At 36.8% G+C, this 24,796-nt stretch overlaps 1 protein-coding gene across 1 annotated transcript; it reads right to left on the bottom strand.

Moving 5' to 3' along the window:
- Nucleotides 1-895: 895 nt before the first annotated feature.
- On the bottom strand, nt 896-22,798 carry lta4h (leukotriene A4 hydrolase). Its single transcript, XM_065265766.2, has 19 exons — nt 22,586-22,798; nt 21,278-21,408; nt 18,713-18,833; nt 18,366-18,434; nt 18,034-18,138; nt 17,902-17,954; nt 16,498-16,570; nt 16,257-16,397; nt 9,263-9,286; nt 8,858-8,928; nt 8,027-8,138; nt 7,180-7,324; nt 6,909-7,012; nt 6,691-6,761; nt 6,019-6,073; nt 5,830-5,925; nt 3,155-3,237; nt 2,926-3,030; nt 896-1,326 (listed from the first exon to the last, which is right to left on the bottom strand). Exons 1-19 carry the CDS (start codon nt 22,739-22,741, stop codon nt 1,203-1,205), a joined length of 1,839 nt encoding a protein of 612 aa, XP_065121838.1. The 5' UTR covers nt 22,742-22,798; the 3' UTR covers nt 896-1,202.
- Between the last annotated feature and the right edge of the window lie 1,998 nt (nt 22,799-24,796).

Here is a 24,796-nt window from a genome sequence, read left to right as displayed (position 1 = left end):
TCCCGTAGGGTTAAGGTTCTTTTAATAGTTTTAAACAAAGAGAAAAAACCTCCCTGAAAAACAACAAAGGTTGCCACACAAAGTCAGTGGCTTAGTGATATAAGCGCTGACAACAGAACAGGTGGATCAGGGTTCAAGCCTAGGTTGTTAATGCCAGGTGTAGGATTAATGCATTCCACATTAAAAAAATAAAACAATACTCACACACCCATTGGTTTTGTGGTATGAGTGTATGAACTTAAAACATGTGGTTCAAGCTCAGATGCATTGTTAATATATAATGCTGTCTAGATGTGAAAATCTATGACACAATTACCAGAAGAACTGACTTTATACAGGACCCATTGGCTCAGATGTTAGAACACTGACACTTAGATCAGGCTTTTCAGAGTTCAAGTCCAGGTTCGCTCTCTTTAAGTGCTCTATGTATTTTATGTCTAGATTTGTAGAAAAAAATATAAAATTACCAAGAGAAACAGCACAAGTGTGCAGGACCTAGTGGCTCAGAGGGAAGTGCACAAACACTGAAATAATGTGTTTTAGGGTTCAAGCCCAGGTTGTCACTCTTTAAGTGGTCTATTCTTACAGTCCAGATTTAGGGAAAAAATATAAAATTACCAGGAGAAACAAAATATTATATATATTAGACTTGCAATATTTTATTTTGTGGGACTTGTCTTTATGTAGGAAAGGTTAAGCCCTTACAAGACAATTCCCCAAATTCCTGCATTGGTGTTTTAAATGAGAGGTTTTATATAAACCCAGAGGCATCGGACTGAATGTACTTTATTTTAGACACAACTAAAGCAATTCTTGTATCTAAAGTGCTGCTGTCTCATTGTGACGAGCATGTCTTATTCACCTTTAAATGCCGAACATAAAGAGGACAAACTCATGGGGTACAGACGATGGAGTTTATTACAGAAACCTTCATTTGAGATTGAGATTGTATAAAATGTTGATGTTCATAGAAGTTTTTTATTAACACTGAACTATATGAGAATGACATATACTGCATGATACTGAAAGGGTGCTTGCTTTCCTTATAAGCCCTGAGAGAAACATCAATCAAGATACTGTGAAAACAGTTGAGCACTTTGGCTAAGCAAAATAAAATCGTTAACTAATTTGCTGAGGGTTCGAGTTAATTCTGAGCAGAGAATAATGCAGACAGCAGCGCGCTTGTGAGAAGCTCCAGGGTCCTAATTTCCATCCACTTTCAGATCCTTGGCCACCAGCATTGCAGTGACGGGGTGCAGCGTTCCACTGTGCTCTTTAAAAACCTTCACTGCCTCCTCGCTGTACTTGGGGAAATTGTATACTTCCCTATAAGACGGAGAGACAAAATGAGGTTAGCAGGGACTTTGAGGTATAAGTGTCTTTTGAAAACAAAAAAGCACAACAATACAACCCTGAGAAAACAAAGCAGGGATGGCATTTGCGTATGGCAGAGAATGGCAGTCGCCAGTAAAGATAATTTCAAATATTTTTAGTAGAAAAGATCATCAGTAAGTTCCTAATATTGATCATTAATAGGTGTGTTTGACAAAAACCAATGGTAGATGACATCGAAGTACTGCAGGTGTGATCCGAAAGTAAACTCTTTTGGATAAGGAGTTCTTGAATCACCCTCGCAGTACTTTGATGTCAACCCCATGACTCCTCAGGCATAAAATGCATGCGTTCGGATGAAGATACATTCACAGTGGATATGGAAGTTTGTAATTAAACACACCCTGAAATTCACCACCTCATGTGGTTAATCATCACATGATGATATATATGCACAGGCCTGAAAACTAACTTATATTGCTACAGCTGCCAATGGCAGTTGACTTTAACAAAGTTTTGAAATTTACCAATGTAAGGACGGTGTCAAAGTTACTAAAGGTAGACCCCCCAAAGAGCTCCACATGGGTGCCCAGTGGGTGCCAGGGCAACAAAGACATATAAAAAAGAAAACTCTACACCACAAAAACCCTTCTTGGAAATCAGAATTTTCTATAGACTACAGTGGACTTCCCACATTTGGTTTTCAAACATCATGTCTTCATGTAGCCATATGTAGGTTTCTCCACCTCTAAGCTTTAAGGACCCCAAAGTTCTTCACTAAACTGTATAGAAAATGTTACATTTTTAGCATAAATAATACCTGTAAAATGTTTACTGCCAGGCGATATATTTTCTTTAACAGAACTTGCCATTCAAAGCCTACAGCGAACGGTTGATTTGACTACAGCCCTCTACTTCCTGCTTTAATGACGTCAGTAGAACAGTTTTTTGACTAAACTCCGCCCACAGGAATACATCAGTCGCCAGCTAAGCTAACAGCAAGCTAAGCTGCTATCGAATCACAACACACTACACAAGCTACACAATCAGAACTCCTTACGTATTTCCTCTTCACAGAACAAGGAAGACATCAGGACGTTTTTAGGACAGTGACTTTGAGGAATCTGTAGCCAGATCTCCTACACTGTTACAGTGTATCCTCTTTTTGCCAGGTATGACATGTTTCCATTTGATTACAACTGTCTATTGATTTATGCTTCGTATTTGAATTGGCATCTAAATTATGATTTTTGGGTGGGTAAGGGATCTAGCGGGCAGGTAGTTGGATGGTTAGAAGCCAAGACCTTGGAAACATCCGCTTCAGATAGAAGAGAGAAGGAGGGGAGGGAGCATGTCTCAGAGGTTTGAGCATGGACGAAAATTATTAAAAATGCTGGCACTGGATGGCAACTTTATAAAAAAAAAGAACAACACAGACATTCTGGATTCGAATAGCACTAAAAATCACTGACTATACCTTACAAACCCATAAAAAACAATTACCATCAGTCAGAGTAGGGCTTGTGTTCATTTTCATGAAGTACTGTAGTTGTTTTTGAATCGTGAATTTTTAGAACAAAATAATTTGTTTACTTAAAGAGGGGACGGGTGAACTTCATCCTGCCCTGGTCAGTGGCCATCTTCAGTGCAAGGGGAACGGCTTCCTCCCATTTTGCTTTGACGCACACACGCAGCCACCTGCATGAAACACATATTTCAAAAACAGGCAGTGATATCTCCCATCATTAACTGTTTGTTTAATAATGGTGACACTATGAAGATAAATGAACTAGAGAATCGACGGTTCACTGATCGTGTTTACCTGCAGCGGACCTCTGCATTTTTCACACTGTTAAGCTGGTAGACGTCCTGCATTTTCTTCACATGGGTCAGAGGCAGGGCCTCCTAAAAAAGAAACAACCGCTGTCTTTATATAAAGAATGGGTGGACTATACAGTATTGTTCAAAATAATAGCAGTACAATGTGACTAACCAGAATAATCAAGGTTTTTAGTATATTTTTTATTGCTACGTGGCAAACAAGTTACCAGTAGGTTCAGTAGATTCTCAGAAAACAAATGAGACCCAGCATTCATGATATGCACGCTCTTAAGGCTGTGCAATTGGGCAATTAGTTGAAAGGGGTGTTTTCAAAAAAATAGCAGTGTCTACCTTTGACTGTACAAACTCAAAACTATTTTGTACAAACATTTTTTTTTTCTGGGATTTAGCAATCCTGTGAATCACTAAACTAATATTTAGTTGTATGACCACAGTTTTTTAAAACTGGTTGACATCTGTGTGGCATGGAGTCAACCAACTTGTGGCACCTCTCAGCTGTTATTCCACTCCATGATTCTTTAACAGCATTCCACAATTCATTCACATTTCTTGGTTTTGCTTCAGAAACAGCATTTTTGATATCACCCCACAAGTTCTCAATTGGATTAAGGTCTGGAGATTGGGCTGGCCACTCCATAACATTAATTTTGTTGGTTTGGAACCAAGACTTTGCCCGTTTACTAGTGTGTTTTGGGTCATTGTCTTGTTGAAACAACCATTTCAAGGGCATGTCCTCTTCAGCATAGGGCAACATGACCTCTTCAAGTATTTTAACATATGCAAACTGATCCATGATCCCTGGTATGCGATAAATAGGCCCAACACCATAGTAGGAGAAACATGCCCATATCATGCTCCATGCTTCACTGTCTTCACTGTGTACTGTGGCTTGAATTCAGAGTTTGGGGGTCGTCTCACAAACTGCCTGTGGCCCTTGGACCCAAAAAGAACAGTTTTACTCTCATCAGTCCACAAAATGTTCCTCCATTTCTCTTTAGGCCAGTTGATGTGTTCTTTGGCAAATTGTAACCTCTTCTGCACATGCCTTTTTTTTAACAGAGGGACTTTGCGGGGGATTCTTGAAAATAGATTAGCTTCACACAGACGTCTTCTAACTGTCACAGTACTTACAGGTAACTCCAGACTGTCTTTGATCATCCTGGAGGTGATCATTGGCTGAGCCTTTGCCATTCTGGTTATTCTTCTATCCATTTTGATGGTTGTCTTCCGTTTTCTTCCACGTCTCTCTGGTTTTGCTCTCCATTTTAAGGCATTGGAGATCATTTTAGCTGAACAGCCTATCATTTTTTGCACCTCTTTATAGGTTTTCCCCTATATTCAACTTTTTAATCAAAGTACGCTGTTCTTCTGAACAATGTCTTGAACGACCCATTTTCCTCAGCTTTCAAATGCATGTTCAACAAGTGTTGGCTTCATCCTTAAATAGGGGCCACCTGATTCACACCTGTTTCTTCACAAAATTTATGACCTCAGTAATTGAATGCCACTAGGCTTGTTGCGATAGTCGGTGAAACGGTGATTACCGGTGCTTCAGCCTCTCACCGGTTAGATCACTTGCCCACCGCGACACCGTCTTTCACCGTCGTTTTGATATTTTCTTGTAATTAAATCATTTAGTTTCGTTAGAGAGAGCAAACACTTACAACTGTATGTGTCTGCTGGCTGAATCCAGCGGAGCTGAACGCGCGTCATCACAGAGCAGCGGCTGCGGGTGTCAGATTTCATTCCTGTCAGACTGCGGCGAGCAGACGATGGCAGAAGCCGCGTGCTTACTCGTTTTTGTTATAAGATACATATGATGTTTAATATAGGCGAGATCGTTTTGTTGTTGTGTTTTTCATTAAGAATAATAATAAACCCATCATTCAAGCAGCGCTTTATGGAGGAATAGCCGGTTGCTCTGCTTGGGACTGGCGGGTTTCTGTCAGAAGTACCTGCGCACATTGACTCAAGCACTTAAACCAGCTGTTGCACTCACATTTGCACGCAAATTCATACGCGATTTAACGCAGTGTACGCAAGCGCTGGATTTAAACAACAGTTGCATCTAACTCAAAAGTGAAAGTAAAATGCACACTTCTGTGCATTTATAAGCCCCTCCCACCCGGTGAAACCAGTAAAACCGGGTTTGTCACGCGCTGATTAACCGGTGGGAAAATTCTGTCACCGCAACAACCCTAAATGCCACACTGCTATTTTTTTGAACACACCCCTTTCAACTAATTCAACTAATTGCCCAATTGCACAGCCTTAAGAGCGTGCATATCATGAATGCTGGGTCTCATTTGTTTTCTGAGAATCTACTGAACCTACTGGTAACTTGTTGGCCACGTAGCAATAAAAAAAATATACTAAAAACCTTGATTATTCTGGTTAGTCACATTGTACTGCTTTTATTTTGAACAAGACTGTATATCAAATAGCCAAATATTCACAAATATAAAAATTAAGTATCTTAAATATCATCAAAATTAGAATCAGTAAATTTGATGCATTTAAGTGAATAGTTAATAGGAATATTTTAATAGATATTTAGATATATATTATGATAATTTTTTTTAGACAAATGAAGATTTTTTTAGACAAATGCTTCTGAATGAGAAAAATGTGTAAATTGTAAATGTCATTAAGTACCTCTTGCAGTAGCAAAGCCATGAACTCAATGAGCTGATGAGAGTTCAGTTTCTTCACATCTGCCTCAGTAAAACTGGCAAGGTCTTCTTCTTTCGCCTAAAGACAAACACACAAAAGCAGAGAGGTGATAGTCTGACAGTCAAGAGAAACTTAGATTATAAGAGGCTCTTGTGTGCGAATAATTTTCACCTTCACCCATCTCTGAGACAGAGCAGTGCAGGTATCGGCCATAGTGGTGTCATACCTGTCAACGAAGAAAGGGATACAGATCACACGCACGTTTACTTTCTAAATAGGGGCATTTAAATGTGTTGTAGTATTGTTTTTATACTATACTGTATTGTAGTAGAATGTACTGTGTTTCAGTAGACTGTACTATACTGAAATTGATTGTACAGTACTATACTATACTGTCATCTACTACAGGGTTTCCCAAACTGGGTAGAGAATTGCATGGGGTTTCTATGTACATAATTATGATTATTTAACAAATAATAATAATAATAATTTAACATGATTACTCTGTGACTTTAAAAACAAGCATTTATTCAACCTTTTTATTAAGTAAGTGTCGCAATAGGCTACACCTGTCAAAGCAGGGGTGCCTTCATTGGTCCAGCAGCAAGCAATTTATATTTTATTTGCACAATAATTGTTTACCTCAATTATCTTGTTTTTGAAAATGCCAGACATTTTTACAAGTATGAAAAGCTTTATTTCAATTTAATTTTTGCAAATGAGAACTTTCCCAGACAGAGATTTGGCCAGGGTTTGGCTCACTTCTGGGTTCAAATTTGTGTCCAAACAAAAGTTAAATGCTTTAGGGACACACACAAACACAAAATGAATTTAAGTTCTCACTGTGGTTTAACTGGGGGAATTCCTGGTGTGTGCATCCATGCATTCCAGTCCACTTTATTCAGGATGTCCACCTAAGGGAGAAGAGGAAGATAGGTCAGTTATACAGCAATCAGAGCTCTTCTGTGTTCGGAAAATACATGAATACATAAAAAACTATTATTTCTAGAAACCTCTGTTTAACAAACTATTTCCAAATGATGATGGCTATTATTCCTTACCTTGTCTTTGAAATAAGTGAACAGATAGTCTTTCCATTCCTCTGTGGTTACGCTGCTATAGGCAAAAAGCTGAATGTAGGACTTCACAAAGCCCATGAAGACTTCTACAAGTTTGTGCAAGAAAAAGAAAATCATCAAATCATAAACTTTTGTAGATATAAACTGATCTCTTAGGTTAACAATTATCCATAGATACAACTCATGATGATATATTTTTAAAGACATATCACGTATGCATATGAATGGTGTAAGGAGTTCTTTGTGTGTGTACCTGGACCTCCCAGTAGTTCCTCCAGATGATAAAGCAAAGCAAATCCTTTCTCATAAGGAACGGAGGAGAAGGCTTCATCCGTGTCCACCTCATCCAGATTTGGAACCAGGTTTGTAAGGACATTGTTTGCTCCAAACTGTTTTACCTAAAAACCAACACCACACTAAACTTACTTTGTACATTTTAGTTTAGTGTTTTCCAGCTTGAATTAGTTACCTATTAGTTAGCATTGCCAATACTATTTCATATCAACAACATTTTAGTATTGTTTTAGTGCACATAGTATATACCATTTTATTAGATTACAATATATTTATAAAGACAATAAAATGTAATATTTATTTTACTTTTATCTGCTTTGAAACAATGCAACATTATAAAAAAATGTTGTATAAATAAATTTGACTTGACTTGATAATGCACAAAAAAATTGTAACTGACAACTTTTTATCTGACAAGTTTTTAAGTGATTAACGATGGCATGTTGGTACACTGTCAGAAAAAAATGTCCAAATATGTACCTTAGGTATCACGCGGCAGTTCGCTTTCAAAAAATATAGCTTTGCACCTAAAGAGTTTACATTAGTACCCCATACTGGTACCAAAATGGAGCTTATTAATACCTCAAAGATGCATACTATTATCTCAAAGGTACAAAATGTATACATAACTGTACTTAAAAGTACATATTAGGACGTTTTAATGGTAGTGCCCCAGTGACAGTGTTTTTAACAGTCTAGAGTTTTAAACTGTATAAACTACACCTAATGAATCAATTTAGTGAGCTTAAATCTGTCCAAAATCTGATGAATTTTGATGTGTGGGTATTTAGATAATTGTGTCTTACAGCCTCCTGCAGTTCCTTCCATCCTCCAATGCCTTTAAACTGCCTGAGCTGTTCATTCTCCATAGACCTGGCAATCATTCGCTCTAAATACACTGTGTGACCCTCATTCAACCTGCAAGAAGAAAGAAAGAGAGAGATTTTACTTTTTACCAATTAAAGGGTCAGGTAATGGAAAAACACTGTTCTTTTGAAATATTGAAGTTTGATGCACAGCACCAAACCTCCTCCACATTCCACCCAGACCTAGCCTGGTTCTACCAGACTCTCGCACATTTAATTTGTACAGAGAGTCTGGCCTCTCTACATTTAGAAACGTTTACTTTCTTGTAGGCGGGTTCTCTGTTAAAGTTCAACACTATTGGATCTGCCCAGAGTCACTCAGGATCTGCCATAGGCAATCGCTAACGTGTGGTCGTGACTTATATCATGCACCAAAACCGGCCGGAAACAACAAGTCCGAATGATCAGACCAACAAAACTTAGCAAACATTGCTTTTTTGCAACAAAAGACCGAATAGATTTTCTCACGTCTTTCTCCGATGCCATTACTGAATTACAAATCAAACTGAAGCACAACGTCATCGTTCTCAGCCACACCCTCTGTTCGCTGATTGGTCCTACAAAAATGTGATTTCTCGAAACGCTAGAATAGACCGAAATCCCAGATGTAGTAATGAAGGAAAATGAAATTGAGCGGAAGTGCTTAGGAGGGCGCAGCCAGGCTAACCCTGACCATGTATAAAGACTAAACAGGAAGATTATATTGAACCACCCTTTCATTTTGTGTACTGTAATGTGTGTATTTAGAGAAAGCACAGTATGTGAACCCACCAGAAATGCTCCCATGTCCTATTGGTCACCAGGTTCCCTGTCCAGCTGTGAGAAATCTCATGAGCGATGACCTGTAGCAGTGAGCCAAATAAGAAAAGAATCAAATGCAAAGAATATAAATTTTATAGAGTTTTAGGTTACACTTTATTTTAAGGCGTCACTGTTACATTGTAATTATATTTTTAAGTACTAAGTAATAATCATCAACAACATGTACTTACTGTAGGGTTGTGGTAAGGATTAGGGTTTGTTTTAGGATTAGTTACATGTAATTATGGATAATTAACTGTTATTACTATAATAATTACATGTAACATGTGTAACAAAGACACTGTAAAATAAAGTGTTACAGAGTTTTAATATTTAAAAACATTATTTTCATGTAAATGCAATCAGGGGACTTACGCCGGCAAGGGACCGATCTCCAGCCTGAGAGACCACAGGAGTATCACCATCACGGATTTAAAAAAAATAAAACAAACACAGTATGCATATTTCATCAGTATTATTCAACAATGGCTATTAATCAGATCAGCACCAGTTAGATCAGGTATTAACACTGGTCTAAGCATGATCTTCTTTTCAATGTAAGATGTAAAGCATCTGGTTTAAATTGATACCTGCCATCTATCATATTAGCCCTTAACTGTCACCACCCCCCCACCCTTTAAGCGTTTGTGTAAAAAAGGTAAAGTGCTCCATCAAATTTATATAGCTCTGGCATGCTTCGGTCTAGAAGCCTAATCATGGTTTTTAAAGACACAGTGTGTCTAAAGGTTTGGTTAATATTAAAATAAAATAAAGAGTTTAGAAGTTTGTTTATTTTGATAAATAAAAATAATGCAATATGGTATACATTTTATATTTAAAAACAATAAAAATGAAAATGTCTTATGCCCAAAATGCTACAAATATAAAGCTAGGTTTAATTCAAAAATGATAATATATATATATGTGTGTGTTTTTGAAGGTTTTTTATAGGATATTAGTGTTAAAAACATGTAATACCAAGTGGGCCCACCAGAGTGCGCTTGACATTTTAGAAACTTGCTCTCACCGTCTCTTCTTTACTCAAAATTGTGATAAAATGTGAAAACTACATTGTTAGAGCTTTTCATCAATATATAGTTTGTCAATATTATTTAAAGTGACACTTTGTAGTTTTTCAACCTTCTTAATATATTTTCAAGACCCTTGTGATGGTACATCGACTTAAAATAGGTTGAATGAAATGTCTACCATAGCCTGACGGGGTCTGTATCACTTTTTCTCATACTTTTAAATTTGGGGTTTCGGGTAGTAACCCGAGCACAAAACAAAAAACTACAAAAATATGCCTTACGGCCAGTGGCGCCCCCAAGGGGGGGCCGCGGCCCCCCCATAAAAGTCACTTGCCCCCCCAGTGGCCCCCCAAACAGAATGAGATTTTTTTTAAAAAAAAAATTTTTTTTTGTTGAGATTTTCAGATTGAAATAATAGTAGTAATATGTATTCATTAAAATGTACACTAAAAGCTATGTAAAAAAATAAAATACATTTGTATAATGTGTTAAATAGAATACAACCTTAACCCCTCCCCTCTCCTTTACCCGCGATTACGCGCAGTGCACTACCATCCATGTGACGTACACGTGACGCCCTGTTCGCTCCTGTTCAGCCATTGCATGCATTACAGAAGAAACTCACAAACTAGTAAGTAAAACTCAGTTAATTCTAGGTTATATAAAGCATATTGTTTCAACTTAGATAATCACTGTCAGGGTTTAAATTGGGCTGGGGCCACCCGGGGCTAAACCCCGGCACCAGAGACGTCATGCCCATTCAAACTGACCCTCGGTTTTTGAGCCAACTGGATTTTGCATGCAACCTCAAAATCAAAGAAGCATCCATTAATCTGTTACTTGTCTTTTAATCTGTTTAATATGCGCAATATTATCAATTCTGTGCTGCATCATTGTCACTTTCACTTGTCATTTTTGCCGCTTTGATCGTGTTAAATTTCTTTATTCTGGCGTCATCAGCGTCGGAGCGCGCTCACAAGCTTTGCTGTTGCATTTGGCTATCTGAGGAATTAAAACGTCTAAGAAACGCTTACAACATTTCCAAACCCCAGGACAGTAATGTGCTGTTAACCTCCTCTGTTTAGAAAATGTATAGTTTAAAATGTGACTGTCTGGACTTTATATTAGTAGAGATTTCTAGATTTATCTTCTTGGCTCTTGGCACAACGCCAAAGTTCGCCAGAGTTCACGGGGGAGCAGAATCACACATGCTCACATACGAGGTAACATTTAATAAAAAAGTCTGTTACTCTAATAATTTTATCTAAACATATTGTTTCAAATCGTTATTGAACTTTAAAATCAATCACGTGGCTATAGCTTATGTCATTTTCGTTGTTTATGTACTTTATGGATTTATAATTACATTAATTTCATAGGATAATGCAGTTGTTTTGCAAAATGCATTAATGACACAATTAGAAGTCATTAAACAAAACGTAAATAAACAAAACATGCCGTTTCAGATGTAAATATGATCCCAATATGTCAATAATCCGATTGAATAGTATTTGATATAAAAGTTAGTCAACACATTTATTTTGGAGGTTTTTGCATGAAGGCTGGGGCGCTTAGCTTGTTACAAATGTAAGTGCCATAGAAAAGACTGAAGAATCTATAATATTTCGTTTGATGTCTGTGTATGCACACATTTCTGTGAGCTGTGCACACTGTGCCCCCTTAAAAAATGGTGCATGACGCCCGTGCCCGGCACATAGGCTGAAGGTCTCGCTCTACTCTTGCCAGTGTACCCGCTGCACTTGTGCATGTGCACTCACTGCCTGCGGTGCCGCGAAGGGAATAATGTGTTTCCATTCATTATGGGGCATACTCACCAAACGCAAGTTCAACGATTTGCGCGAGTAGATTACATACAAAGTCAATGCAAAGACGCAATCAGACAGACGCGTCCTCGCAAGGGGCGATGCGAAATGCCAATGACGCGAATTGGGCTGCGCAATTGCCGAAAACATGCGCTTTTCCCTTCAAACGCGTCTTTGTAGCTGTGTCCCAATTCAGGGGCTGCGACCTTCTAAGCATGCGACCTTAAATATGAGCACTCGGTCTTTCAAGGTGGCAGCCTCAGAAATCCGCGAAGAGAACTGAAATGAGACGGTCTAACCTTCGGACGACCCATAATTGGCGTCACCTGCTGCGCCTGTCAGCAGGACATAGCGGAAACGTTTCTGACTTATTAAAATAAATATGAAATCAGAAAAATATTAATTTAGTTTAGAAAATATGACACGTTGATGTAGATTAAACTATTCAACAGTATATTAAATTAAATTAATCAACCTTAGAAATATATGCATCATAAAAATAATAATATTAACACAAAACATAACTTATAATACTAAAACAGTGACAAACTTTTTTTTGATAAATACACACTTTTATTTAATGAAGGTTTTAATTGTTTATTTTAGAATATCCAGCTGCCGTTGCAGACGCGCAATGAATCTTGGGATATCCTCGGCTGTTAAGGATCCATTCGTTCTATCCTTAACAGCGCGGAGAAATGAGGACGCATTTTGAGGCTTCATTCTAAGCATCCTTCGAATTGGGACGGCCTTACCAGCCTGAAGTCGCGCTGCTGTGACGCAATCGGTCTTAAAATACGTCCTTAGAAGGTCGCAGCCCCTGAATTGGGACACAGCTTGTGTGTATGTGTATGTGTGTGTGTGTGTGTGTGTGTGTGTGAGAAAGAGAGAGAGAGAGAGAGACAGAGAGAGAGGTAAGATTGGTGCCCACGTCGAGAAAACTTTATAGAAGACTAGAAACGTGTTAAGGACTAAAGTATGTCACTTTAATTACAGTATGTTAACTGGATAACACTGGATATAACTCATTGTAATAAAATAATGTATTTTAAATACACAAATCAAACGATGATCGGTCGATACTCATCTTTGATAGATTAATACTATTCCACCATCTGATCTTTAAATTATTTGTATTTGTCTCTAGTAAATCATATACTAGTAATAAATAAGAACAACTATACAAGTAGCATTAAAAGCAATGGGAAAACTGTTGACCATTAGATTCAGGCATAATAATTTTTTTAATTGTGCCACCCTAAGATTTGTACTGGCCCCTTTGTGCCCCCCCATGAAAACAATCCTGGGGGCGCCACTGCTTACGGCATACGTCACTTTCTCCAATTCCTAAAATTCGGACGTGAGAGTGCAACTATTTTCCTGATGTTTTGTCATGGCCGAAGCAGCAACTAAGAAAAAGAAACCCAAGGTTTTGTCGGAGGAGATCAGAAAGAGAAAAGGGGAGAGTGACAGAATACAAAGAAGGACGAGGATCAATTATATTGGGCCAGCGTTCGCTCGCTGGCGTGAACTAAAGAAGAAGGAGGGGTTTCTGACCGATGCTGACTTGGCCCTCATGCTTTTGTACTAGTAACTAATGTTATAATGCTTGCATATATAAGTCCTGTCTGTGCCTGAAAACTCTTTTTTTAACATGAATTTTACTGGAGCCTACTTGGAGAGTTTAGAGAGAGATTAATATCAAGTGACGTTGTGACGCCGTGGTGGCATCATGGACCTACGACACGGGCGATCCAGGTTCGATTCCCCTTTAGGGCATTTTTTTTTATATAAACTTAAACCAAGCGACCACCATTACAACTGGCTTGTAAACGTGAGCTACGCGAAATTATATCATATGACGCATGACATGCTGGAAGGCACACTTTGTGACCTAAAGAGTTTTCTTCATTTCCTTTGCGCCAGTGGTGCGGCGCTTGTGTCCTCTAGGGGCGCTAGACGTGAAAATTACATGTCTAGCACCCCCAAGTGGCCAAAAAGTTCCATGGTGCCTTTAAGGTTTAAAATGGAATATTAAGGCCTGGTTTCACAGACTTAGACTTAGCTTAGTTAATTAAAGTTTTTTACTGACACTAGGACACATTTCTCAATACTTAGGTCACTTTTGCAAAACTCTTCACACAGTGAGCACAATAGAAGTCTATGTGGGCTAAACTGAAGATCAATTATCATTGCTTTGGCACAAAATGCATTCAATGACTACAGCTCTCAAATTTGAGAAGATGTAGTCATTGAATGCATTTCTACATGCCAATTTGCACATGCTTTCATACTGTTTTGAAAACTGTTAAACTTATGTTCAAAACAATAACACAATAATAAGACAGCAATTTGCTACATTTCTACAATAATTCTTTTATGAGATTTATTTTAAATCTTAAAATTAAATGCTATAAAAACAACATGGAGAAGACCGAGTAGATTAGCATTACTGTTGTATCTGTATTAGTGGATGTTGTGTATACAAATTCTTGTATTTTGGAATTACTCAGTGCCAAAAATTTAAATAAACTACATAAAATATTGAAGAATTCTGCATCATGTCTGATTCATTCCAGTAACATATATCGCAATGGTGCATCACATGGCTAGTGCAAGATGAGAAATTGTGGTTTAAAAGTGCATATTTTACATTTTTCTTTACTAAAATGATGATCGTTTTGATAGATAAGACCCTTATGCCTCGATTGGGATCGTTTAGAGCTCTTTTAAGCTGCATTGAAACTGTAATCTGTTGAGGTCCAATAAATGAGTTGATTTGAAACCTGAATAAAGTGTTTTGGTAGTTGAAGTGCATTTTGAATGTGAAATGAACTGCTTTGCCGAGCTGAAAGTTGGTTAGGAGAACTGTGTGAAGAGTTTTGCAAAAGTGACCCAAGTATTGAGAAATGTGTCCTAGCGTCTGTAAAAAACTGTAAGATGTTTAAGCATCTTTTATAAACATGCCTTAGAAAAATAACTTACTTGTGTGTACCTTAAAACAAATCAATGTCGCTGGCATATTTTAAGATCTGCCAGTGCAAGTTATTTTCAGTTGAGACAGCTCAAACCCTTAAATGATTACACCAGTCTCCTAAAAAACATTTACTCACCCCCATGTCAATCAAAATGTTGATGTCTTTTTCTTTGTTTAATCGAAAAGAAATTAAGTTTTTTAAGAAAAACATTCCAGGATTTTTCTTAATTTAATACATTTTATTGAACCCCAACAACTTCACAGTTCTAAATGCAGCTTCAGAGGGCTGGAAACGATCCCAAATAGGGCATAAGGGTCACAAATGATCCTCATTTTCATCAAGAAAAATAAAAAATATGCACTTTTAAACCACAACTTCTCATCCTGCACCAGCCGTGTAATGCGCCATCGCGACCTTATGTATTACATGATCACGTTGAAAGGTCAGGCATGACGTATGCGAAACTACCGCTCCAGTGTTTACAAGTGTGGAAAAAGAGGGCCGTTTAGACGTTGTTATATTTGGAATGATAATAATTAATGATCAATTAATAAAAATCAGTTTATTGTTTAAAATGGTCCACAAGTGTGTGTTTCACATATTTAACATGTGACCTTTCGATGTCATTACGCATTATGTAAGGTCGCGATTGTGTGTCACATGGCTGGTGCAAGATGAGAAATTGTGGTTTTAAAGTGCATATTTTACATTTTTCTTGATTAAAATTATGATCTTTTTGATAGATGAGACCCTTATGCCTCGATTGGGATCATTTAGAGCTCTTTTAAACTGCACTGAAACTGTAAACAGTTGAGGTCCAATAAAGTCTACAGTATGGAGAAATTCCTGGGGTGTTTTCATCAAAAAACTTAATTTCTTCTAGACTGGACAAAGAAAGATATGAACATTTTTTGGTATGGGGGTGAGTAAATTATCCAGATTTTTTTAAGAAAGTGGACTGATCCTTTTAGCCTCGTCTATGAAACCGGGGATAAGTGTTATAAATATGTAAAAACATATTGGGTCCACATGTTGGCCTGTGACATTTTAGAAAATTACTCTCCCTTTGTTATACTTTTTGCAAAATGGCAATGAAATTTGAAAACTAGACACCTAGAGCTTTCCAATAATGTATAGTTTTAGTTTAGTTTTGTATGGTTTTAACTGAATTGAACTGATCTATATGACGGTCCAGACTAGTTGTTGTTTGTAACTCATATTCATGTCACAAATGAGTCTCCTGTGACCACTGAGATTAGATTTGGAGCTGATCTCTAAATTCATAAAAACTTACATTATCTTCAAAAGCAGTGCTTTACAGCATGCTAAAAAAATTATTACAAACAAACACTGGGATTAACTTTAAAAAAATGCAATGCTCACTTGGCTTCTAATGGCTTTTAAATCACAAAAAGTTTGAGATCCCATCTACACCCAGCATTTTGCGCTGTCCGTTTGCAACTGGATCACCCAGACAGATGTTAATGCCAGATGCATATGGTGCCACTGATGATTAAACAGAAGTGATTACACTAACCAGTACAGTTGGGGTAACAAACGTAAGGCAGGGGTTCTCCATGCCACCATAAGGAAAAGATGGAGGCAGAACCAGGATATCATAACGTCCCCAAACGTACGGCCCTGCAAGGCTCTCAGCCGTTTTCAGCATGATCTCAGTCTGATAAAAAGACATACAGGGATTATCTTCATTCATCTGGGTTAACCAATAGTGGAAAACATGACTCTAGCACATCACAGCTTTAGTGTCACCATCTCACCTCTGAGAACTCAAATGCTGCCAGGTCAACAAACTCCTTCTCAGACCAAACTTTGGAACGGGGTCCAATTTCCCTAAAAAATAAGAACAACATTCACATTCACATTTACTGTAAATGTAGATCAATAATAAAAACAAGCAGATGCATGAGAAATGATAAGTATCTAAAAAACTGGTGGTTTTAGCAGTCAGCAAAAAACTAAATGTGTGTTCGATGTGTCATGGAAACCAATGCATCGTGTGTCATGTCAAAATACATGACTGCTGCATAAACATAAGACCCTCAAATCTGGCAAGATACTAATTTATAACACAAAACTCTGATTACCCTTGAGATTAAGCAAGTATTTTGCAAACGCAAGCGTTTTTTTAATCATAAACCCTTTTTTTGATGAGTTTCACATCCGTGCCTCCTCGGAAAAGAAGCCAACTTGCCAACTTGTTTAAAAACTGAAAAACAACTATTTGTGGTGAGGGCAGTTGAAATGTAGCTCAACTTAACATTTATACATTTATTTGAAGCAACTTAAAGTGCAATCAAGCTATACATTTTATTATTATTTGTGTACCCTGGCACTTGACCCCATGACCTTTTGCGCTGCTTATGCAATGCTTGATCAGAAACACCTGCCAATAATTTTTCACCCTCTCACTGACCCACAGAATTGAACATCATATTTTTCCTGTCCATTTTGACCTCACCATTTGGGATGAACGACAGAAAATGGCTTGTGACTGGGCGTGTTCTCGTGTGGCCATCAGCCAATCAACCCAACTGTACACAGCTCATTGGATTTTACTTAACTCATCAATGGTGGGGAAAGAGTTCTCTCGTCAATTAAGAGAAAACCTTTCCCTGCCAATGATGAGTTTTTACGCCAATCCGTATTTCCGCTAGTATCAACCAGGTGCTGCTTTTACCCAACTTATATAACACTGAAGCATCCACTGATCCAAAAACAATAAAAACTCTGAATCTGATCTCTATCAAAAGTCCTACACAAAAATTTATTTATCTCAGCCTTTTGCCCAAAATTTGGTATTTTTAAAGAAACTTACCCATATTTGAGAGAGGTGATGAAAAGATAACAAATCAAGATAGGATGAAACTTTTTTGTTTGAAAGCAGATGGTCTGTTCTTTATTTGATATATTGTATGTTTATATATTTAAAGAAGAACATTTTCTATGAAATTTTGTGAAAATCATAAATGATGGCACTTGCAACTTTAAAAAAAGCTGGCGGGGAAAGAGTTAAAAGTAAACCTGACTATAAAACGCATTTGAGCCAAGATAAAGAAAATTAAACCGCAAAGCCAGGCATCTATCATGGAGATAAACAGTAAGTGAAGAAAAACTAAAAATTAGCAGAGATAAAAGGAAATACAGCAGAGTAAAAAACCTACCTGCTTTCCAATGCCCCAACTACAATAGCAATGAGATAAGAGGGCATGGGAACCTATTAAAACAAAAAATGTGTCAAACAGTTATTTAATGAAATGATAAAGTGTCTTTTATTGAGGAAGAGAGAAACTCACAGGCTGTCTGAAACGATATATGATTCGGCTGCTGTCATTTGGATCTGCTTCCTGCCCGTCATGCAATGCGCTCATCAAGGCAACCAGCTCTTTGGGAACAGACACCTAACACACACACAAAAAATTTAATTTCTGCATTTTTACATTTTTTTATCATGCCGTTTAAGTTTAATCTTTCTCTTTCGGTTCGCTGGTTTTCATTAGGTTGTCAGAGATGTTGCAGTTTCAGCATTTAAATTAGAATATTTGTTTTCATTTATTTGCTTTTGGTTTACAGCATTTCTGTCCACATTTTTTTTGTATTTAGTAGTTTTTTTTTTCATGCATGTTACCTGTGCATAGTAAGTGTGCTTGACAGATGGAGTGTCTTGGCAAGGCACCATAGTTCTGCAATGAATAGCCTGCAAAAGCATAAAACAACAACATATATTTTCTCCTTTTACGGTAAATCAGCAAACTGATTATTATCAGCACACACACACACTTTACACACTCGATGTGGGAAAGATTTAGCAGAAATGGGGTCATGATCAATCATGAGTTGTGAAATAAAACAGTCTAGAAATATCCTTCGTGAGTAAACCAACTAACTAAAAAAACAACACTGTGGTTTGTACACTTTTGCAAAGTGTTTTATAGAAACTGCACATCATCTTGCTGCATGAGATGGGGAGGATACCTGGCACTGGCTGAACAGATAGGGATGTTTTTTCCCAGCAGTCTGTTCAGGGGTCAGCCATTGCAGAGCTGTGGCACCAGGAGATGTCTCAAAGTCGATCTCTATAATCACATGCTGTCCACTAGAAATACAAAGACAATTACAACACATCCTCTAAAAAACAAAGAAAACCCTGCATTTATATTTGTGATTCAAATCCGCTTAATCCCGGCCTCAGGGCATTCAGAATTACAGTTTTGTTGGCTGAATCCATTAATAATTATTAAATTGCTTGAACCCTTATGTGTTGTTGGGGATGTTTTCATCCACTGGAGGTTTTTTCACTCTTAATTTGGCCACAACTTTCTCTCTGTTTTAGCAAATTGAATGATTTTTGGTGACAAATCTTATATTTACATATATTTTAAGAAAATGCTTTGAAATTTTTCTAAAACTCAACGATATAGCGTGGGCAAATTTACTACCCTTTCGTGTTGTTAGTGGATGAAAACATCCACTAAATTCAACGGCTATAAAATGTAAATATTTTTTCCTCATTTTTTTTTCATAAATCTGTTAATCAACCTCAGTACTGATCAAAACTACCAAATCTTCCAAAAAAGTCCATGATTTTAACTCTTTAATTGCCAAGTTTATAAGTGGTGACACTGATTTGGGGAAAAACACACACAAAATCACAGATTTTCAATATAAAAGTGATTGTAAACCGGATTTTTTTTTACCTTTTTCACAGTCTTGGACATGTCAAAGATTGGTAAAACATTGGCTTTGAAGCATTTTTAGTTTTTGTGTAGCAGCAGTTTTTGTGGCTATTTTTGCCCCATTGACTTCCATTATAACCACTAGGGATGCTAAACAATTAATCGCGATTAATCGTTAGCAGAATAAAAGTTTTTGTTTACATCACATATGTGTGTAAACTGTGTATAATAAATATGTATATATATAAATATGAACACATTCATGTATAATTTTAAGAATTTTTTTTTTATATATTAGGTATTTATATTTATATATAATATAAATTATACATAAATATACAAATGTATATACACATGCAAACATTTCTAAAACATATACATGCATGTGTGTACATTTATTTATACAAAGTTATTATACACAGTTCACACACATATATGATGTAAACTAAAACTTTTATTCTGCTAACGATTAATCACGATTAATCGTTAAGCATCCCTAATAACCACATTAGATTAATGAACATCATTTATTATGAACACAAAAGCAGGACAGCAGGACTTGCAGCATATCACTTGGTGTTCTCTGCAAGTGTGTCCACCACAACAGATGCAAGTGCTGACTGTTCTTCTTTTTTGTTCGGTGCACCACTTGCATGTTCCCCCCTTCACTCCTGAGCTGCTGGTGTCTGTGGATTTGTGTCTGGAGAGACAGATGCAGGAGACTGAATCTTTTTCACCAGTGCAGTAGCAACTGGTGAACGAGGGAGGTGATCCTCAATATTGCTGCAGAGACCAGAGATTTTCCCAGGTCTTCTAGGAAAGCCTTCTCCTAAACAGCTTTTTACCTCCCTCGTGCACGAGTTGCTTTCCCTCCAGACAAACTTGCAGAGAGCCCCAGTGATATGCTGCAAGTCCTGTTGAAAAGACTAAACACCTATGTGTTCATAATAAATGATGTTCATAAATCTAATGCAAAGAAGAAGTTTACAGAATATATTTTTTTCATGGACATACACACACACACACACACACACACACACAAATATGCTTTTATTATGGAGTTATACTCCATAAAACACAACGTACAAGCCATAAATTAAGCTTTGTTTTTGCATAGGGCTACTAAAGGGTTAATAGTGCCACATGGTGATCAACAGTAAAAATGACAAATTTGACCTCTTAGCAAAAGGAAAAATGCCAACATTCAAGAATGCATGATAAGGTGTTGTGGCTCTGCAATCAAAAAAATTGGTTATAATGGAAGTCAATGCGGCATAAACAGCCACTAACAATAAATGTGTGAGAAAAAAATGCTTCAATGCCAATGTTTTTACCAATCTTTGACAAGCCCAAGACTGTGAAAAAGGTCAAAAAATCCAGTTTACAATCACTTTTAATATTGAAAATCTGTCACTTTGTGTGTGTTTTTTTTCCCCCAAATCAGTGACACCACTTATAAACTTGGCAATTAAAGAGTTGATCAGTACTGAGGTTGATTAACAGATATGTAAAAAAAAATTAAAAAATATTCATCTGATATATTTTTATAGCCGTTTAATTTAGTGGATGTTTTCATCCACTAACAACACGAAAGGTATATTTGAACAATGCACAAGGGTTAAATAAGTTGCGGTTTTGTTATAAGGTTAAGGTTATTTAACATACTCACTTAAACATTTATCTCTTTTTACTGCCGTCTCTCACTCAAATACACACATGCTTTGCGAATAAATCATCAGAAATTTCTTATTCATCATTTATATAATGATTTGCTAGTTTGTTTAATGAGCATTTATGTCATTACAGTTATTTCTGAACTAATTGTTTAGTGGCATTCATACAATAAATAAAGTTTTGGCAGTACCGTGACAGCTCTAATGGCAGGGTGATCTCCAGAGGAGAACCCTTAAATTTATGCTGAGCCCCTAAAGCAAAAGTTGCTGCCTGGCCATTTGCAGAAACCTTAAAGATCTTCAGGTCCTTTGAGTCAAGAGTCTACAAAAAACCAAAATAGTGAACAAACATGTGAATAACCCACTTCTGCTTTTCATATCAATTTGATCTTTCTGCTTAACTTACAGCACTTCTTGCTTATTTTGTTGTTTCTCATATGAAAATCCATTTAAATGAAACATTTACTGAATAAACAAATGTAAACATTTACATATTTAAGACAAATATGTGTCTCTCTTATACAATAAACAGAAAACACATTTTCACATTAATAGCGTTCATTTGACAGTAAATAATACAACTTGATAGGGCGGGAGCTGTCAAAATAAAGTTAATTATTAACATACTTCTGCGGTGTCTGTTTTGCACCGCGCACCACAAAAAAGCCAAACATATAAAGAAAACTGGAACTGGCAGGTACACCTTTTAGTTATCTAAGCTGACAAGTTTCAGTACACCTGTACACAGGTGAAGTCCATTAATGTCATCTATCAACTCATGATATCAAAGTTCAGATGTTGTAAACCAGGTACACAGTCCATGGCTAATACATGTCATTATTAATGAGCCATAACTGCTGACATAAGATATCAATATTTTAATGGTTTTCATTACAAACACTTTTACGAACCATCAGCTCGTTACCATCGAAATCATTACAAAATATCTGTATGTAGTGTGTTTTGAGTCTTAGTCCAGTAGGTTCAATGGGGTTTCACAGATTCCCCTCTATAAGATAACCAGTAGAAGCCAATGTATTATTAGTAGAGACCCATACAGATCAGTATAGTTTCCATCAAAACCAATACAATTCCCATTATAACCCATAAATCCCATTTTTCTATGGTTTACCTAGTTTTATCAGCAGAGACATTATTTAGCTATTAAACATGTCAATCAATGTCAGTGTGGATACACTAATGTATCGAATTTATAAACAACAAGGTGTAAATGACATACACACAACCACTCACACACATATATATATATAAACCAGTGATCTGCTACTGTATCAAGTTCAGGTCAATGTAACCTACCCTGCTGTTAAACTACTAGTAGTTACTGTTAAACTCTATCAGTTTCACTTTAATCCAAATCAAAGTATGAATCTGATCATCTGACAACTGAATCTTATACATGAACGTATCTGTATCTGACCTGAGGTGCAGAAGAGGAGCGTGCACAATGACAGATTTAATAATTCACATTAAAACTGTACCAGAGAAGTGAATTTATCCTCCAGAACCTCCACTGTCAGGGCGACCTTTCCTTTCAGCATGTGCCTGTCAAAATCAACATGATAGGTGAGATTTAAGTGCTTGGTAGAGCACTTAGACAGAGAAGAGAAGGAGCTCGGGTCCGAAACAGGAGCCATGGTCGATACAGAGAAGAACAGTCGGCTCGCGCTGAGGCTGGATTTTAACCGAGGCGGAGTCACGTGACACCGGCGACTGCGTTGCATTGTGGGAGTTGCGGTTTTAAAATCCATCTTTACGGAAACTGGGAATTGCTGCCCTCTAGCGACGGCGTATGTTTAAATACTTCATAACTTTCGTCAATTTTATTTTCCAGTATTAAGCGTGGTTACACAAAATAAATGAAATAAATAAATGACACGCGTCTTGTTTTTATTTTGTTTTTTATTTTTTATTTGCTTTTAACGTGATATTTTATTGTCATGTTTTATTATCTATACTTATACACTTCAACGACGTAGATACGTAATTAAATGTGTGTATAACTTAAACAAATAATTAAAATACGCGAAATATATGTAAGTAAATAAATATTTAAATAATAGATAGAAACATAAGAGAAGAACAACAGGAGAATTGGGGGTACAGAGAAAAAAAATTAAATTCACATGAAATTTCTTTTATAATACGGGATGATTTCAAAGCTTTTTCTCTTGGGGTAATAATAGTAAATGTAAATCAGAAGCAAATACTTAACAAATATGTTTAATATTTGTATGTTTTGTAAAAATTATTTTTTACTGGCACTTGTTGTAATGAAGACTCTCTCCACTAGAGGGCACAGAGTGAGCAGAAATGAAGTTTGGGATAATTGGTGAGATTTTAATTGTTTACATATGTTCCCTCAAATTTAAGAGAAGTAGTAAGTGCAAATGTTTTCAGGCCTGTTTATTGATACCAGTGCTAATTTAAAATAGAAAGAAGAAACACTAATTTGTGCTGAACAGAGAATTATTAAAAATCACAGAAGTGACTTCCAGTGTGTGTATGTGTGTTTCCTGTCACTGGATATCCCTCCAGGAAATCGGAAGATGGTCCCACACCCCTGTGGAACCTCATGCCACTCATAAACTAATATTTGAAAGAAAACAGAGGTCATGACCAAGCCACAGTCCAGTTTTGATTTACTGGGATGAAACCCCTGATAAATGCCTCTTTAGTACGAATAACATCCCACAACTGATTTACCTTCAGAGCAATTCAGCTTCATAAGATTTACTGTATCCTGCAAAATAATAATAATATGCAATTCAGAATTATTAATTGCATTATTTTGCACACACATACACATTATTAGTGGTGTCTAAAAGTCTAAGACATCCAGTGAAAGTGTTTCTATTTTGCATATTTGCACCTTACATTTAGGTGATTGTTCATAAGGCCTATACATAATTATACACATGTTACAAAGAATTAATTTGTCTTTCATTAAAATGGTGTTATCAGCTATATCCAATTTGAATATACAAGTGTAAGTCATATTAGTATAAGTAATTACTATTGGTGTAATGAGATTGTAACACACTGCAGCCAACTCTCCACATGTAAATTCCACAAGTTTGTGCAAAACCTGATCATACACGTCATCCCAGCATGATCGGACAACGTTGAAAACAGCATGTATTAATTGCTGACTTTAAGCTGACAAAGTTAAGCTGACTTTAAACATGATTTGTGCTTTTTTTATAAGAGATGACCTAAAAAAATAGTGCAGAGACTTAATTATTCCATATTTATCAAAGGGACCGCTTGTCTTTGCTTTAAAGCTATAGGCTATTCACATATTTTATATTTATTCGTTTGACACAATTATCCAAAAAATAAGGACACATGTTGTCTTAAAGCCAACAATAGGCAGAGTAAACACATATTACAAGTAGTTATTAAGCTAGGTTTTATTATGCAGACCTTAACAGTGCATTCAATCTATACATTTTCATCTATGAGTTTTCACTGGGATCTAACCTACAGAAGCTACCCTGCTGAAAAATCCAGCATCAAACCAGCATGGGAACGTATGCTGGTCTATGCTGGTTTGATACTGGTTTAGCTAGTGGTCACCAGCATACCAGCACCAAAACACAACATTGGTGGTATGACCAGCATGGAATGCTGTTGCTAATGCTGGTTTAGCTGGTGCTAATGCTAGTTTGGTGCTGGTTAAGCTGGTGCTA

The sequence above is a fragment of the Paramisgurnus dabryanus genome, chromosome 1 (assembly GCF_030506205.2).
Source record: "Paramisgurnus dabryanus chromosome 1, PD_genome_1.1, whole genome shotgun sequence".
Taxonomy (NCBI): Eukaryota; Metazoa; Chordata; class Actinopteri; order Cypriniformes; family Cobitidae; genus Paramisgurnus; species Paramisgurnus dabryanus.
Note: the sequence above shows the minus strand (reverse complement) of the source record. Positions and strands in the feature narration are given on the sequence as shown.